Source organism: Vespula pensylvanica, chromosome 2, assembly GCF_014466175.1.
Source record: "Vespula pensylvanica isolate Volc-1 chromosome 2, ASM1446617v1, whole genome shotgun sequence".
Lineage (NCBI taxonomy): Eukaryota > Metazoa > Arthropoda > Insecta > Hymenoptera > Vespidae > Vespula > Vespula pensylvanica.
Window position 1 is genome coordinate 9311960 of NC_057686.1, and position 19512 is coordinate 9331471.

At 25.0% G+C, this 19512-nt stretch overlaps 2 protein-coding genes across 4 annotated transcripts; one reads left to right on the forward strand and one right to left on the reverse strand.

Annotated features, from left to right (window-relative positions):
* Positions 1–1621: 1621 nt before the first annotated feature.
* Positions 1622–6761, forward strand: LOC122626856. 3 transcript variants are annotated; one of them, XM_043807300.1, is made up of 10 exons: positions 1622–1676; positions 2370–2442; positions 2517–2763; positions 2829–2946; positions 3039–3183; positions 3305–3392; positions 3486–3858; positions 3933–5763; positions 6116–6160; positions 6547–6761. In XM_043807300.1, exons 7-10 carry the CDS (start codon positions 3523–3525, stop codon positions 6549–6551), a joined length of 2217 nt encoding a protein of 738 aa, XP_043663235.1. In that variant the 5' UTR covers positions 1622–1676; positions 2370–2442; positions 2517–2763; positions 2829–2946; positions 3039–3183; positions 3305–3392; positions 3486–3522; the 3' UTR covers positions 6552–6761. The 3 variants fall into 3 exon arrangements, with proteins under 3 accessions (XP_043663235.1, XP_043663237.1, XP_043663234.1); XM_043807302.1 differs by lacking the exon at positions 6116–6160 and having other exon boundaries at positions 1623–1676; XM_043807299.1 differs by lacking the exons at positions 6116–6160; positions 6547–6761 and having other exon boundaries at positions 1623–1676; positions 3933–5971.
* A 4936-nt stretch (positions 6762–11697) lies between these two features.
* On the reverse strand, positions 11698–19247 carry LOC122626855. Its single transcript, XM_043807298.1, has 8 exons — positions 19054–19247; positions 18245–18413; positions 17738–17855; positions 17515–17659; positions 17357–17444; positions 16920–17286; positions 12098–16643; positions 11698–11837 (listed from the first exon to the last, which is right to left on the reverse strand). The coding sequence occupies exons 1-7, from the start codon at positions 19106–19108 to the stop codon at positions 12726–12728; spliced, it is 4860 nt and encodes a 1619-aa protein (XP_043663233.1). The 5' UTR covers positions 19109–19247; the 3' UTR covers positions 11698–11837; positions 12098–12725.
* Positions 19248–19512: the final 265 nt, after the last annotated feature.

Sequence of the window (19512 nt, forward strand, 5' to 3'; positions counted from 1 at the left end):
AGTAATATTATATATGTTATTACTACATTTTATTCGATTTTATAATAGTTTACGTCAACAATGAATCCAGGCATAATTCCGGACCGATTTTGATAAACAAGGTCTTATCTTAAATTTCTCATTTTCTTTGAAAAAAATTATGTTTAAAAAATGATGTCTAAAAATAAAGCTTTTTTGAAAATTCAGCAAAGCAAGGATTTCGTTTAAATGTTCATCTTTAAAATTGATCAAGAATAACATCTGCACTCATTGTTTGCATAAACGCTGTTCTCGATATTTTTCGCAAAAAAGTTTCGTACAGTAGCATCTCTTGAAATCTGTAGTAAAAAAGGAAAAAGCTTGTATTCCCACTGCTGATTTTCATATATACGTTTGAATGATGTGTATTTGTTCTGGGAAATAAGATAGTCTGTTTTTTTCCGTAAACTGATGCTCAAATTTTCTGATTCATTTCAAACGCAAGGAAAAGTGTTTCATAATGATCATACGAAGAAGCTACGGTAACTCATTCGAGCATTTTAAATTTTAAATTCAAAAAATTAATCGCTAATTAATTTGAAATATACATTATAACTTTTATGCTTATTCCTATATATTATGATTCTGGAAATGTATTTATATATACACATAGATAATAAACAGATTCTTATGATATATAAATTTAAAGGTGAAACCAGATACTAAAAATGTTCAAAAAATTTATTAATAAGTGTCTAGATATAGAATAATAAAAATAATGTCTAGAGCTGGGAAAAGTAAAGTTTATGTCCCTGTGATAGAGAACTTAGTATACATTTTTTAAATTAAAAAAAGAAATCTTTTTTAATTTCTCTACATTTTTAGAGCGATAAAACTATTTTAAACTAATAAGCAATTAGAAATGCGTAATATTTGTATATATTTTCTACACTGGTAGACGATATTTTTTAGAAATTCTTTTTTATTTGATAAAGAATAATTAAATAAGACGTTATTATACAATTTCATATTTATTTCCTTCATTGATAACTGGAATGTACATTTTGCGATAATCTATGCTAGATAAGGTATGGCGGTATAATTTTGTTTAATGACAAATGCATATAAAGTATATACATTTGTAGGCTATTTTATATAAAATAATAATTAGTGAATATATTATATTTATAATTAATAATTTATAATTAATAATTTATATATTAATATTATTTTTATAGAAATCAAGACATTCGTTTCTACACTATTTACAAGATAGCTCCTATAACCAACGCTATTTTTTAATGATTTTCCTTATAGAAGTAATCCATTTTGTATTATTATTATTAGTATTACTATTACTATAATAATAATATACAATATAATAATAACAAAAATAAAAAAAAGATGTATCTATATTAAATACATCATGTAATCCTAGAATATATATAATGATGGTGATTTATAATGATAAAAGAAGATCAAAGAAAAATAAATATGAAAAACTGAAAAATATATATCTATAGCTTATTAAACTACCAATAACAGATATAAATTAATAAGTTTATACACTAATACGATAGCGCATGGTGGGGACAATGCTTCCTGTTTGCGCTTGTAATTCATATTTTGTCCACACCTGTCGCTTCAACAGTCATATCCGCTTCGAGCGAAAGTTGTTCGAGCGAAAGCTTCGGTGAGCAGTTTTGATAACCGCAAATGTAAGTATTTATTATTATTAAAATTTTGTTGAAATTATTATCCTATTTAACTATGTGATGCATCACGTTTCGTAGAACAACATATATTTACAAAATCTAAAATACGGATACCCGTTATTCTGATAAATCAATTATAATACAGAAACGTGAATGAAATAAATTATTTAATAAAATATCATAAATGCGAATAAAAAACAATGGAAGGATGGTAGAATTTAACAAGCATGCTATTATTATTGTTTCTATCACCACACAATTGCTATTACCATATTGTTAAAAATTTACTTGTTTTTCTTTCTTCATTACTATGTATATAGAATATTTAATTTTTATTCTTCTATATATGTTTGATCAAAGAAAGGCTTTCTATAAAATATAACTTTTATGTATAAACATTTTTTTCTATTATTTCGATAAGAAATTTTTAATGCATCAGAAATATCATGTTTGATACGTTCCTCTTTAAAGATGACGTAAAGACTTTTGGAATGGCGGAAAGTTATTGATTATATTCTGAAAGACGTAAATTTAATTTTAATGGCAGTGTCTCAGGTATATGAGGTATAATTCGCATGTATATAATAAATGTTTTATATTGTAGTGTTTTGTTTATTTTGTCGTAAAAAAGAAAAATTATTTTGTCATAATTCTTTTTTCCAAATTATTTTAGAAACTCTTTTTTTTAATTTTCAGAAAATGGCACAGCTTATTCAAGATACGAATATTACCAGTTCTTTAGCTGTTTCTAAATCAATGCAAAATGGTGGTATACAATTTGTTTCTCTTATATTTGAATCAATAATATATTTCCAAAGTATAACTTTAATATCTTCCATTTAGATAATGTACTTGATGAAAAAGCATTGCTACATGAAAAAGAAGAGACAGATATTATATTGATACATGACAACTCTGATAAAGAATTAGGAAATCATAAGAATAAAGAAGTACAGAATAATAAATTGCATAGTACTAAATCATTTGAAAAAGTTTTTTCATGGCTTATTACATTTGATAAAGTAATGCAATCATCTATAGGGAATAGAAGTTTCCATCTTCTAGAACAATTGCTGTCCATTTATGTCAAGTAAGGTTGTTATAATAATTAATATATTAATTAAGAGTAAATATAATGAAATTGTTCTTTTTTAGTAATATTTTAAAATTTATGGAAATAAATTATATCATGACATTTGAAGTCATTAAATTGAAAAAGCATATGAGTAATACCTTAATATTTTTTCACTTTTATTGACACGATATTAATGAGGTATAGTATTTATTGTAAGATGTTTTATTTTCTTTTTTTTTTTTAGTAACTTTAAGAATAGTATACACATATACAATTTACTTTTTATATAGCACGTAAGCAATTATAACTGTTATTTAAACAAAATATCAGTATTATTGGCAATATATGTAGATATAGAATTGAGAACTTCTAAACGCTCTAAGGATCCTTCTAAGATAGCTGCAAAACTTTTCAGTGCATTATGGATATATTTAAGTAAGTTTATATATATTAAACATTGAAAAAGTAAATAAGAACTTAGAACTAAATATTTAATTATACTATATTTTTCAATAATATTTATATATATAAAATTATATTTACATATGAATTTCAGATAAATCAAACGAGCATATATTTAAAGTATTACTTAGGATTAAACTGATTACCAAAAGATACGCAAAGATTTGTGATCTTATATTCTCGTATGTAATAATTTTTATTTACATTTGTGTTTGAAAAAAAGTTATTTAAAATTCTACTGATATTATTCAATTAACTATTATTTCATTTTACAGTAAAAGTTTTACAAATTTAAAAACAAATGGAGAATCTATGACTGGGATAAAATATATCAGGTATTTATTCGCTTTAAAGCTTTGGAGAAAAATAAAAGAAAATTCAGAAGAAACAAAACAAGTTGATGAATTAGCTGTGGCTATATTGGGATCACATATGCCAAAGATGCAAGCAGAATTATTGAAACTGGTACCTAAACTTCCTTTGAATTGTAAAAATGAAACTTTATGGTTAATGCAACCAAACTTATTTGATCTAAAACAAGCATGTAATGATTTCCTAATACTTGAAGAAAAAATTGAGATGACGGAATATAATGAATCGCTTTCTACAATAAAAACTGAAAGAATACATAATTCTACAAATCCAGAGGTAACTTCAATTTTTTACATGTATATTTATTATTAAATATTGTATTTCAGTAAATGTTCTATTTAAATTCATAGACAAGTATAAATACCATCAAGAATAAAGAAATAGATTCCTTGGGTTGTATATCTAATATAAATCAGAAGATAACTTTAGATGAAAGTAAATTAATGAAAGATATTTCTGAAAAAAATGATAATTCTATAAAAAGTCATATTAAAAAAAAAATAGGAAAAAATAAGAAATTCAAATTTGTGCCAAATGTAAAACCAGGGGAAATAATAGTCATTGATTTTTCTAAAGATAATGAGGAATGTATTTCCCTGAATAAAAAGAAAAAGAATAAATGTAAAAAAAATTTGGGATGGCTTAGAATTATGACAAAGAAGTATCAGAAAAACCAAAAACTTTTTTTTATAGATGATGCGAAAAATATTGACACTAAAGAATATGCAGATACAGTAAATAAACAAAATAGATTAGAAGACTTGCAAAGCTCTCTACCATCTTTAATTGGTCATGATAGTTTCTGTAATACGTTAAATTTTAATGAACGAATAATAAATCCTTGCCTGATTAAAAAATGTGTAGAAGATAAAACGTTAAGTGATAATAACGAAAAAAATATTGAATTTTACAATCAAGAACCCTTGATAAATATTACAGATTCATCTGCATTAAGAAAAAAATGTGAACAATCTGTTAATCAAAATTCGATTGGTAGATGTGTAGATATAGTTGCATTTGGTTTAAATGCAAAGGCAGAAGAAGATTTTGATTTATTTTCATTAGATGATAATGGTTCTATATCGATGTTTAAAAATATATCTTCTTCATGTTCATCGCCATTACTTATCCAATCAGATATAAAAATTTCTGAATCTAGAGAATGTGTTTCAAATCTTGATTTTAAAAGCTCTGATTGCGAATCCAATGATATGAGAATGGAACAAGTTTATGACTTCCAAGAAGCAGATATTTTAAAAGAAAATAGTTCACAAACAAATACAACTAATCAAACTTTAATGGATGAAGCATGTATTTCCAAGGATGTACCTTCAAATCATTTACCGATTCAAACTGAAGATCTTTTTGTACCACCATATAATAATATACCAACGTCTTCATTGCAATTAGACTTTGAATTATTACCAACAGAACAATTGATAGAAACATTTAATTCATCATTACCTTTCAGTCAGTATGATTTAGTACCAAATAATCCAATTCCTTTGGACTCACAATCTACATCTACAGAAAATGATAATATAAATATACAACAAATTGTAACTGGATTACAATCAGTTGAACCTTATGAACGAATACAGCAAAACATAAAGATATCTTCTGATTGCAACCAATTATATACAGACAAAGAGATAATGGAAAATACAAGTAATTTTTGGAAGCAAGTAGAATTAACGGATTTAGATGATACTTTACCACAAAAAAAAAATATAACGTTGAATTTCCGACAACCGAATATTATTTTTAAAAATGATATAGAGACTGATCAATCTGTAATTATGATAACAGAAGGTGTATCAGAAGGTGTATCAGAAGGTGTATCAGAAGATGCCAATCTTTTATATAAAGTAGAATCAGAAGGCAATATTTTAATACCAACAGAAAAATCTTGCTTAAAACCTTTAAAAGGAAATATTACGAAGTCTGATACTCAAATTTCCAAAATACCTCTTATACAAGACAAATGTATGAAAGAAATTTCAACAAAGATCTCTGTAAGGCCCAATGTTAGAAAACTTGATATAACATCATTCAATGAAGAAACATCAATCAAAAGAAGAAAAGTTACATCCGAATTTTTACCTCTTTTAGATGCAAGTAGAGTTACATATTCAACGAATACACAAGCTCAAGCAAAAGATTTACTTTCTGGAATGAAAGGTAATTTGACATTAAAATTTATTAGTATTTTAAACCAAATATTACTTTTATATTATGATAAATTATGTGTTGTACTCTACAATGATCTATATGTATATACATATATTTTTATTTAATATATATATATATAAATTTTGATTTATATTATTGCTAGTTAAAATACATAATGCAGATTTCACTATAAATCTTTTACGGAAATTTAATTTAAATATAGTTCTCTACAAAATAATATCAATCGCGTTAAATATACGGAATATATATATATATATATATATATATATGCATACATAAATGTATGTAAATGTAATATGTAAATATAAAGTTTATAATTATATGATATCATCAATTGAAGATGTCTGCATTGAAGATCTATGGTTACTACAAATTTTAAATCAAAGTAAGACAAGTAATTAAGATGTAAACAAAAAATTTCTGAATTCAATCTTATGAGCATTACATATATTTTTCTCTTTCTTCTTAAGCTGTTATTAATTTTATAAATTATTATATGTAAAGCATAGTATGTAATGTAGTTAATAGTCTTGCAATAGAAATTTAACAACGATTGATGAACAAAGATTTAACAAAAATTTATTTATCTCGATACTTTTAATTACGTTGTATTTGTATTTGAAAAAACATCTTTTATTACTTAAATATTTTTCATCTTCTGACAACATAAACTATATCATAGAAGAGGCACTACTTTCAACATTTAAAAACAATGTCAATACTTTTACAAAATAGGAAAACTATGTTCATTTTTGTTTACTAATTTTTCAGTATGATGGAATCAATGGTCAAAATATGCATATGATACCACCAATTGCAGTTAAAGCATATCATGCAGCCTATCATGTACAAGCTTCTATTACTACCGAAGAAGCAAAAAATTTGCATTGAAAATATGATGGATAAGATCTAAAAATCCTGAATATAATATGAATATATTATATTGACAATTTAGCAAATTAAATAACTTCGTGGATATGCCACAAATAAATAACTTCATGGACATGTCACAAATAAATAAGGTATTTGAATATGAAATTCAAAATTAGTAATTACTAATTAATTTTGTGAGTATTATTTATATCGTTGAAAACTAATATCACACTGAAAGTAAGCTCTATACTAATTTAAAAATTTTAGAGTCAAGGTTATTTCAAGGTCATATTACACATAGATGAATATACAGTAATATTGTTTATAACATACAACCAAAGAAAATTTTCGTATATTTGTAAAAAACATGAGTGATCTTGAAAAAGCCATTAAAAAGTAACATTTATAAAAAAGAATTTTATTCCATCTAGTTTGTCTTCTTAAACCATTTAAATTACATACAAAATATTTTTCGTATTGTTACAAATAAATGAGATATTTAGGTAGCCTATATACTATCGTTCATCTTTTTCAATTTTATAATTATTTGATTCCATTATTAAGCCATTTGTTAGTGATTTGAGAATATGTTACTTATATTATTTTAAAGTTATTAGAAAAAAGTAGAAATTATTAAATCCCGATATATACATAAAAATATTTTGCATATTATTTTAATATTAAAAAGGAAAAGTTTCCTGCAAGTAATATATATGATATGAGGAATACTTAACAATATTTGTTTTCTATGCTTCATGATTTTTAACCATAATCATTGTATAATCAAATATTTTACAAAAAACAATTATTTATTATTGATTATCTCATTATGAGTTAATTTTTTATCTATAATAACTATACTTTTTACTATATATATGAAACAAAAAAATAATCAATAATTTAATGTTTATAATATATAATTCATAATAGATAGCCGAATCTAAAATGATATTATTAAGAACTACATTTATATTTTAATGATATAATAAAAATATAGAGTATACTTTTATTAAATTTTAATTAAACAAATATAAGAAAACGTACGTGACTTTATTTTAAATTAGCAGCATATTAATCTTATTATTAGTATATATTTTCTTAGAATACTTATTTGTGAAAATTGTTAGTTTATATATACATTAATGATAAAGTGTAGTAATGTAAGTAAAGGTATATGAAAATAATAAGGTCACAATGTTCTCCTTAATATTTATCAAAAGTAATTACCTTGTTCGAAAAACAGATATAATTAAATGTTCTTTAAATGTTCGTACATAGATGATAATATAATATCATATAAGAAATAAAATCTTACATCGTAATTGAAGATTTTGACAGAAAGAAATTAATGATAACAGTGAATGTAATAATAATTAATTTCAGCTTAGCTAGAATCTGTAACTATTATCTTTGTTTTGATTATTTTTATTATACATTAACATTAAGTCTTAACAGGGTGCAATACAGGAAAATGATATATTTTTATTTAAACTCAATGGCACATAACTATTATATAACATATTCCATATATATTAAATTTCATTAGTAATATAAGGAAAAAATAGAAAAGTTATCATTGATTTTAATATTGAAATGTAATGGTTTACTATTAAATCAATTTAATTATTTTTTTTTATGTAAACACGTTTTAAAAATCATTAATGATTACTTACGTATAATTGTTATATTTTCTTTATCAGTACAAAATTTTGTACTTTCTCATACAAAATATTTTAATTTTACAGTTAACTAATAAGAACCTAATTTTCGTAAAAGTATAGTATTTAAATATGTTTAAAATCCTCTTGTAATTTTTTATTTTTATTTTAGATATATGATCAAATTACAATAAAATATTTAACCTCATAATTTATGATAAGTTCGATATTATTTATGATTATTTTGCTTGATTTCAAATGTAAACTGATGTTTTTATATCTCATATTTATTTTTTATTATTTATTATCGTTAGAAGATTTACAGAAATCTTAAAAAAATGTTCGACTTCCATATTTTTTTTATCTTCCTTTTTGTTTAAAATTATATTTCTATGATTATATATATAGTCGATTGTAATACGTTAATTATTAGTATTTTTTAAGATATCTTTTGTATAACATAAAATTTAGTGATTATAAATTATGTATTCAATTCAAGTTTAGCAAATCAAGCAGTTATTTTTAAATAAATAATTTAAATTATATTTAGATATCAATAAATAAAACAAATAGATATATAAATATGTACATATATTCGTACATAACAATAATATAAGTACATCCATTAAACAACCGAAAGAAACATATTTTGTTATTTGCGATATTATCTTTCAACTATTGTAAATTTATAACATGCAAGGGAAACCAACTATGAAACAAATTATTTACACATTGTGAGTTTTTTAAGCATCATAAATATTAAATTGTATCTGTTTTTATTTTATAATATAGAACAGAGAATGAATCAAGAAAAAATAATGGAAAAACTATAAGAAAAGAAATTATTATAGATACGTTAATATTTAGTTCGACTAAATAAAAAATTGCCATTTCTCATAAGAAATGAAGTTTTTATACATTTATAGACAAATTTGATCATGTTGTATCTGTTCATTTATTTACTAACAAGCAAACTTTTTATCTTTTAAGTAAACTTTATTTGAACCAAATCATAATATTATAATAATAGTCATATTCTTCTATATTGAGGCGCACTAAACACTCAGTCTATAATAGTTATTTTACAAGAAATAAAGATGGTACTTTCTCTTTATCATTATTAGAAGAAACACGCATATATACATATAAATTTAATATATCTCAAATATAAGAAAAGTATTATTTTCGCTATCGTATAGTTAAATTCGCATATTTCATATTTTATTCATGATTGAGTTTGTATTTCTCAAAACAATAATAATTATAATGTGATGTCTTTATTTTACAATTGCCAAATAAAGTAATATAATATCAACTTATAATAAAGTAATAAACTACTTTAAAATGTAAAAGAGAAATTAATCAATTTTTCTTTAATAAATCCATATTTGTAAGAATTCCTAGAAGTTTTCTCTATGTAAGATCTAAATTAATAAACAAATTGATACATTACACAGATATGAAATGTTTTAATTTAATATTGACATAATTAAAACTATCAGACTTATTTGTTCAGGCATCATAATATTAAATAATGAAACACACACACGCGCAAAAATTACGAAATTATATCTTTTTTTTATGTAAAACAGAAATTTTCAGATTTTTTTCATAAAAAAAAATGATAATTAGCAAAAGAAAAAAAAAGATTATGATATGTGAATACAATACATTATTTTCATAACAAGTGAGTTATTTGGTAATATAGACAGAAATTGTTAAACTATGTCATATGATATAGCATGTTTGTATAACACAGTATTATATAAAGAAAATCACAGGTTTGAGATCAGAAATTGGGATATGGCACCGAAGTATTATATTTGAGAAATTTATAAATTTAGTTAACCAATATTAATAATCTAAAAAATTAATAAATAATATTGTAGTTCATAATTATGTTAAAGTTAAATAAATTTTGCAAATGTGTGCATATTGGTATATTTATCATTTCTAATTGTGAACTGTTCATTTAGTGATGTTTGAGAGTTATATGATGTTATACTATAATAATTTTTCATATTAACATAAATCTTCTCACAAAAAATGTAAAGTTATAACGAAAAACTAAGTTGAAATATTTCAATATAATTTATAATATTATTTATGCATTGTTAAGCCGTGAACTAGATTTTTCCTTTTGAATTTAATAACTATTGCAAGTTTATATTCATGTTTCATTTTTACAAATTTCTTTTTTTATCTTGTGTAAACGAGTGACTATGATTAAACAAATATTTATATATACATATTAACACATTGATTGCCATGCGAATATAGCAAATTTTAACATAGAGGACATAGGAGAATTTTTATTATTATAAGCATGTAATGATAAATTGTTGCATAGTATGGTTAAATAAGCTTATAATTTTATCAATAATGTGTTTATTTTATTGATTGCTATAGCTCACAGTATATTAGATTACTTTTGATAATTTGTTAGTAATGCTACATTTTCTATATAAATACTATAAAAAACTATGCAAAGAAGTAACAACATTTTTTATGATTGCAATGGTCAACCTTATTTTCATTTATGCTGTTTTAATACAGTTCAATGCAAAATCTAATTGTTGTAAAATATCATATTTATTAATTTCTAAATCAACAAAAATGAACTGATCACTAATATTTGAAGTAATAATTTACACATACATATATTATTAATAAAAAAATAAAATTTTTTTTATAGTTTCATTATTCTGTCAATAGCATTAATGAAAATTAATAATAATCAGTCATTTTTGCAGAATAGCATTTTTTTAGTTTATGCTGTTACATAGTTATTTGCATTGTTCAAAATTTTTTTTATTTAATTTGTAAATTTTTTAAATTTAGTACATTTAGTGCCAATCACCAATGATCATTGTAGCCTTATTGAGGAAACAAGCAATCAATGTATTAAATGGTTTAACAGAATGTATATGTTTCTTGCATATACTGATAAAGCAGAACAAATATATAATAATGTCATATATTTACGGCTAAAAAGCATTCTATTATTTAAATTAAAGCTGATATTTGTTAAATACAGTAAAATAAATGAATTGACTAGTTATGCTATACTTCGATACCTGTGTATAATAATTCATAATTGCTTTACTCTAACATTTATGTGGAATTTCTATATATATATATTTGTACATATATATGTATATATATGAAACGAATGGACAGATTAAAATTTGGGAGCACAGAAAATATCTCCACTTTTTATTATATTGTTACTTTTGGTTCATTTGGCGATTACGTTGACATCACACATTTATAAAAGTTGATATTGTTGATGTTTTATCAAATAATAGATCTGAAAAGAAAATTCTTAAATCAGTCACATTTATTATTATATATTTGTATTTTACTTTGTACATATCTTTCACATTATTACCTTTGTAAACTTTCTCTCAATGACTTGTTTATTCATGAATCAGTTTTGGTACCATGACTTGAGGATAACACTGCTGATCATAACAATCATTAACTTAATTTCCATATATATCCCAATCTACTTTCTTCTTTTACTATAATCTATAAAATATATTTTAACAATTAATATTTATTTTTAATAATAAAATAAAATTTATATGAGAAAAAACGATATCATTATAATGATGCGATAATAAAGTCTTGCAGGTTATGCATTTATAACTGGATTAGATGATATTTACAAAAAAAGAATAGATGCTTTCTCCATATGAATAGGAGCTAAATTAAATAAAAAGGTGTAGTTGTTTTTTTTTTTTTTTTTTTGATTTTTACATTATTCTATATTAAAGAAAGTATCTTACCTTGTAATTTTATTAGTACGATGCATATGTAAAGTAAACGAATTTGGCATGTTTATTTGTACATATGTTATATATACATAATTATATAGATATTTATTTTGAAACTTTTTATAAGTTAATCACAGCAGTGACAAAATGATATAACATAATTGAAAACTACATTCTTTTTACTAAATTTAAAAAAACATGAATGGAATGAAATTTAAACTTAAAATAAATTATTTGAATACAGCTTTGTATTATTTGAATACATCTATTACTTTGATTAATTAGTGATACAAACATAGATTCTAAATAACAGTCTTAAAATTCTCTACACATACATTACTACAGCGATTAATTAAATATTATGATATCTTATGACAAAGATTCCTAAAAATCTTCCACGATGATGCTTTGTGGATTTTCCATGATGTTCTTCATAGTCGATCTTCTATTTATTTGCAGATATCACTTATAGTATCTTCCAACGATGAAAACTTATATTTATACACATGTGGACACGTACATATATATTATATTTATGAATTACATACATTCATAATCTTGTCACTTATATCATATTTTCATCTTTTTATTTTGTATTTTTGTGGCATTTATAATGAGTTTCGTAATTAAACAGTATTGATCATCGACTGTTTTTCCTACGTTTACGTTTCAATACACCCGATGAATTCCATTCTGGATCATTGTCAGAATAAGAATAATTTACTTTAGGGACATTTCTTTTCGAACTTCTGGTTCTTCTGGTGGGTGATCGAATTTTTTTTGCTTTTTTATAAGGTACATCTGTCGCTATAGTTTCTGATGCAAATCGTTTTATTGTTGTCATTTCGGATGCAGCGATTTCTTTACGTTGTGCAGGTGTTTTAAATGTTCTTTGATGGCAAGATTCTTGGCATGCTGTAGCATTTGATTCATGTGCCGTGGTATCATGAATGTCCTTACAATAATCTCGTCGTACTAAATTTGCAGTAAAATGATAATTATTATGTAAATCATCTTTTTTGGTAGGAGACAATTCAAAAGCTGGTTTTACAATTTGCTCCTGATGTTTTTCTGTAGTGTCAAGTGCTTCTAAAGCTGCTATAGACATCATAGGTATACCAGGATAATTATCTAATTTTTCTGTTTTTATTGGTATTTCTTTACATGCCATTGACATCATAGCATGTGCTTTTAATCTTTTCTTAAGAGGTAACTTACTATTGAAGTTAGTTTTACTCAATCTTGTTGCATCACACTTCATGTCAATTTTTTCTAATGTATTATTTTGTAAACGATCTTGTTCTACTTTATATAAAATTTTATCATCATACAATTTTCCTATAACAGTTTCATTTTTCGTCCTGTCATGTTCCTGGACGGTGGATGCTTGTACTGATGAATGCGTGGGCAAAAAATATGAGTTACTTTCAATGCATGATACGTGAGAATCTGTACCAGGATGTATACATTGTCGACAATGTGTAACTATATCATATGTACAATTTAAACACGAACAATGCGATCTCCCACGAGAATTGTTCGTATTTACATGAGAGTGCAAAGATGTAGTAGTATTTATTTGCAAACTACAAGAGACAGATGTACAGTGCTTATGATATGGCACACATAAATCTGTAGTGGCTGAACAATTACTACAAATTGATGATGGTAATGCAGTAGGATGAGATGCAGGAATATGTAATGAATGTTGCGATTCAATTGTTTCACGAGAATGTGAATGCATTCCTGCACATCCCTGTACAGCATAATTAGTTGTAATGCGATTAGGAAGTGTAGTAAATTCTTGCTTAATATTTTGTCTACAAGTAGAGATAGATTTTGATGAAGATTTATGTTTATCATTCCCTTCATTAGTTGTAGTTAGGCTTGCAGCATCAATATCTTGCAAAGTTGCTTGAAGAGTAGATAGTACATTTGCTCCGAGTGAAGCCTTTTTTGTATATAATTTTTCTTCTGCAAGATTTAATATTGCATTATCTTCTTTAGGTTCTATTTTAATATCTTTTTTTGCTTCAATAGAATGTTTTTCTTGTATAAAAGTATGATCAAGAGTGTTAATAATCTCAAATGATGTATCATCTTCTGAAGGTGTTGTTGGCCTATTCTTTTCCATGATATTACTTGTTTCATTGTCATTATGATTTCTTGCATTTTCTACAGCTTTATTGATGATATACAAATTACTATTTGGCGATTTTTGCAGCAACACAACTGTTTCTCCGTTCAGTATAACATTTGTATTTTCTTTGGTAGATTGTACATTATTTTCAAGTGGAACCACAATGTTTGACAATGTATCTGATGTTTCATAATTCATAGAACCTTGAAAAATGTGAGAAACGTTCACGGAAGATGTATTTTCTGCATTTGTTGTATTTTCATTGCTCGTAGATGTTAATTTAACACAAAGTTCCACTTTTTCCAATTCATCTTCTGGATAAACACCGACAATCCGATTAATTAATTCGGTTGTGGGATTTTCACAAAGTTGTGATATAGTATTGGACGAATCATTAGTATCTGTTTCATCATCAATGACTTGGTTAGATGAAGTATTTTTTAAAACGGCATAATCTTTAACTTTGATTTGATCACATCGTGTCTCGGATTCAGCTTTTAAATGTGGTACATGTTGTGATACACTAGCTAATAAGGAAAGACCATCAATATTTTCTTCAGCACTTAACTCAGTACTATGTATAATATATCCCTTGTCAGAGGTTTTAGGATCGTTATTTATTTCTTCAATTTCAGAGAAGTCCTCATTTATATTCTTACTTGCATTACCATCATGAGAATTTTTTAATAGTTGTACATCTTTCTGGAAAATAGTCGGTAATACAGGATAATTATGTGACTTACTCTCATCTATATTCTCTATAACAATTTTTTGGTTGCTATCATTCTCATTGTATATTTGTTTATCATACTCTATAGATTGATTTGCATATTGATTATTTACAATGTCTCCTTTGCATGTATGTTTAATTTCAATATCATGTATTGCTATATTCTTTGCAATATCAATTAAATTTTCTTCTGAATTATAGATTTTATCTTCAAAATCAAATGTCTTAATGGTGCTCATATCATCACCATCTTCAATAGAATTATCAATTTCAACTTCAGCTTGTACATCTGAATCATCTCCATTCATTACGCTGAAACTTATTGTATTACTTAAATATCCAGGACAAGAAATTTCAGAATTCTTTTGAGATTCAAGAAATATCTGCTGTTGTTCTAAGATTTCATTATTAATAAGAAAACCTTCTTTATTTTCATATTTGAATGTATTATTCATAGACGATTTTAAAATTGTACATCTCTCATATTCTAGCTTTTCACCCCTACTATTATTCTCTAATTCAATTATGCTTATACTTTGGCTTTCATTGGTCTTTTCCAAATAAGAATTTGTAGACAGATCTTTTTCTTTTACACAATCAGATTCTATGTCTTTATTATTCAATGTTTCCTGGACACAATGTTCGTCTTGCTTAACTTCTGAATAGGCAATTATGTCCTCCGATGTGCTACTTTCCACTACGATCTTACTAAGATTTAGGCTATCTACCTCGTCTTTGGAGTTACACTGAGAATCTATTGTGATACTTTCTATAATTGAAGGTTGTGGTTTTAAATCACAGATTTTCTTGTTAACATCGCTTCTTTCACATATTTCATTCTCTATAGAAATGTCTTTTTCTATCAGTTCTTTAATCACAGCCTGTTTAAGTCTATCGTTTATAGTGCTACTTTTCTTTAATTCCGAAACATTACTATCATTATAACATTCCCGAGTATTTGTAGGAGCATCTATAGTTTCAACAGTTGTATTTGATGCATATTCATTGTTATCAGAAGATGGATTAGTTGTTGTATCAATATTAACATCATTACAATTTTTTATTATCGATGACGCTAATTTTTCGCTATTTAATGATTCTGTAAGTGCTGAAAGAATAAGATTAGAATTCTTTATATCCGTGTTACCACTGTTCTTAACATCACACATAGAAGAATCTAGTGCATCATCTTTGGAAGTTACTTTGGAAGTCCTTAATGTTATATCTTGTAATTGGCAATTACTTTCTGTTGCATGCTTTGTTGAATTGGTAGTATCCACTTTTTTCTGTATTTTTCTTTTCATCTTCATTGAAGTTTTCATATTTTTTAAACTTATTTGTTTCTTGGCTTCTTCCAACCATGCAGGTTTCTTAGATTTTCTCTTATTTATTATGCATTTTTCAATCTGTACGTCATTTGTTAGGTCAATAACTATAATTTTATTCGATTTTTTCAAATTTCTTTGAGAACAAGGTTTAATTTTCGTAAATACTTTTGGAGCAACACGATTGGTAGAAATATTATCCGAAATTTTACCTAAACTTTTAAAACATGTTTCATCTGTTGTAGTTACAGATTTACAAGAATTATGCAAAGAAATAAAGTTACTACCACTACTGTTATCAGATAAATTAGAATTGACATTATTATGAAAATTATCTATATTTTTAGGTGCTAGGTCGACGTCCTAATAAGAAAAAAAGCAACCATTATTAATATGTACTATTTAACATTTAAAAAAACGTATATACAAACACAATAAACTATATTATACTTCATAAAAATATAAAATTATTATATATAAAATATAGTATTTTTGTATATTGTACATATGTATGAAATAGTTGCTTCTTACAATTTACTTTTGTATTACACACAATTATATTTTTATAGACGAATATATATCCTATTATATAAGTAAATCTGAGAAAGTAATGTTAAAGAATATTATAAAGTTGATTACCTTTTCTATATCACATATATTGGATGAACTCATAGTGGCTTTTATATCCTTACTGTACTCTTTATATATTCTTTTATTACTTTCTTTAGAAAATTGTACAAATATTTTGCAAGATTTTCTTGTGTCAAATTTGTATTGTAAAAGAAATTTTGCAGCGTTTGATTGAAACTTTGGCACTTTTGGTAATACGCCATCCAATAATTGTGGAAAAGTAGGTGGTGGCCCAAGAGAAGTAACTGCAGCTGCAGTAATTTCATTTTTTATTGGCACGCTACTATTTATTTTCCTCCATAGGCGATATACAAGTAAGTAACGCACATACATAATGTTTGATTCTGGATGTAAGGGAATATTTTTAATAACTTTCCTGTAACACAACTTTCATTAAGATAGGAATATTAATTTATATAATAGTAAAATCCGTAAAAGATTCTTACGTTAATACTGGATTTAAAATGGCATGGTAACTGCGACACATAAATTGTACCTTTATAAGAGTATCTAACAAGTGTTCTGTGGAATGTTCTACAAAAAGTATCCAATCATGTATAACATGATAAATTAATTGTAAATAAAATAAACCTTAAATACATACCAAGATAAACATATAGGCAAGAAATAAGTCTACCACAAATTTTACCCTGATCTTCCTTAGTTTTTCTTGATGCTTTTAATTCCATATCTATATATATTGCCAGTAAGTCTGACATATAATTAAGATAAATACATTTATCATGATTCTGTAAGATATATTTTGTTTAATAAGATATTTAATTAAATATAAATTTTAAAACTGTTAGTTATGTTTATTTTTTTACCTCTGAAAGCATACGGTAAATGTATAAGAATAAAACTAAGGTATCACTAATAGATTCCTTTAACCGTGCTGCCCATAAAGGTCTTGTATAACATTCATTTACACTGATGCTTATATTTCTGTAATAAGAAGATAGCATTTACTTTTTTATCTAATCTTCCTTGAACTAAATAAAGAATTTTAATCAATATTCTTACGTAATTATACTAATTTTACTTGAATATATGGACTTTACTCGTTATAATTATCATTAAAAGCTATAAAGTTGTAATTGGGAACTATGTAAACATAAGCACGTGTGTAATGTATTACTTATATTATATATATCCTATTCCAAGCACGTGCGCGCATGAACACGTGCGCACGCACGTGTAAACACATATCAAAAGCACGTGGTGCTACTATTTTAAAAACCAGTTCTCTGATAATTAATACTGGTAATTAGTTATAAAATTAAGATTAAAATATAAACTTTTCTCATAAAAAAAGTGTAATTCATGTATATTACCTCATATAGTACTCCATAAGCTCTGTTAAAGAAGACATATTACAATCCTTGTATATGATTTTACACATTTTTTTAAATTCAGAAATCCATGGAAATAAATCTGTTAAAGATTTTGTATCTTTGTCCATTATATTTTCTTGTTTTTTGTTAATCGTAGCTTTCTTTATATCTATATATTCGTTACAATGTAAGTGTTAATAAACAATATGAAGCAATCCATATATCTACATATATTACAAAACAAATATTTGAAAATATTTATAAATAATATATAATGTAATACTGATAAATCAATAATTCTTTGTACTCATTTCTTCTTTATATTTTTCTTTGTATAATTTCTTTGTAAATATTATTTCATTTAAAATAATTTTTTTTGCAATAAATATAATGTTAAAATATTTTTATTCAAGAAATAAATCTGTAAAATATGTATATTTCTTATTAATAGCACTAAAACGATATAAGAATAATCTTGAATTCAAAAAAGATAAAAGACGATACAAATAATAACAAATGATAAATACGTTATAACGAATTTTCATTTTTGAAATCTACACGATTTTATGTTATAAAGATTTTCAAAATGACGATCTACAATGAATGCACAATTCTTCTAATCGAAATAAGATAAAAGAATAAAATGAATAAAGAAACAAAAGAAAAACTATTGATCTTCCACGGGGAAGCATTTACATTATTGAGTCAACGCATGATGCTTACGAATACTGAAATACAATTAAATATGTGGGGTATTCAAGCAAACGAATAACGCGTCGTGGGAGACGCATAAAAGAAAACGATGTTACCTTGTTTTGGGACGTTCGTCGCTGTATTATTAGTTGTGCTTATGGAAATCTCCATCGCACCAACGCTTATGTCGAAGTCACCTTCGTTCTATCGTTTATATTACGTAAAATTATTTTTTACGATCATGGCACACCTTATGTCAGGAGAGAGAGTTCGAAGCAAACTAATGCGACAGTATCCTCTCACGAACTGCGTTCCATATTGATACTGCCGTTTTCTACCACGACCGTAAGAGAGCGTCGTACGTGCCCTCTCACATTTACATTCTTCTCACATTACATTCTTCTCATATCTACCTATATCTACATATTTGTGTATACTACACATATCTATAAACAATCGGCTATTAGGCCTACATACTACATATTGTATGTATCCTGTGATATAATTTCTATCGGCGCGTCGGTCGTATTATGTATTACGTTACGTTAAAGCGATGCGTTTAATTCTTTTTTTAT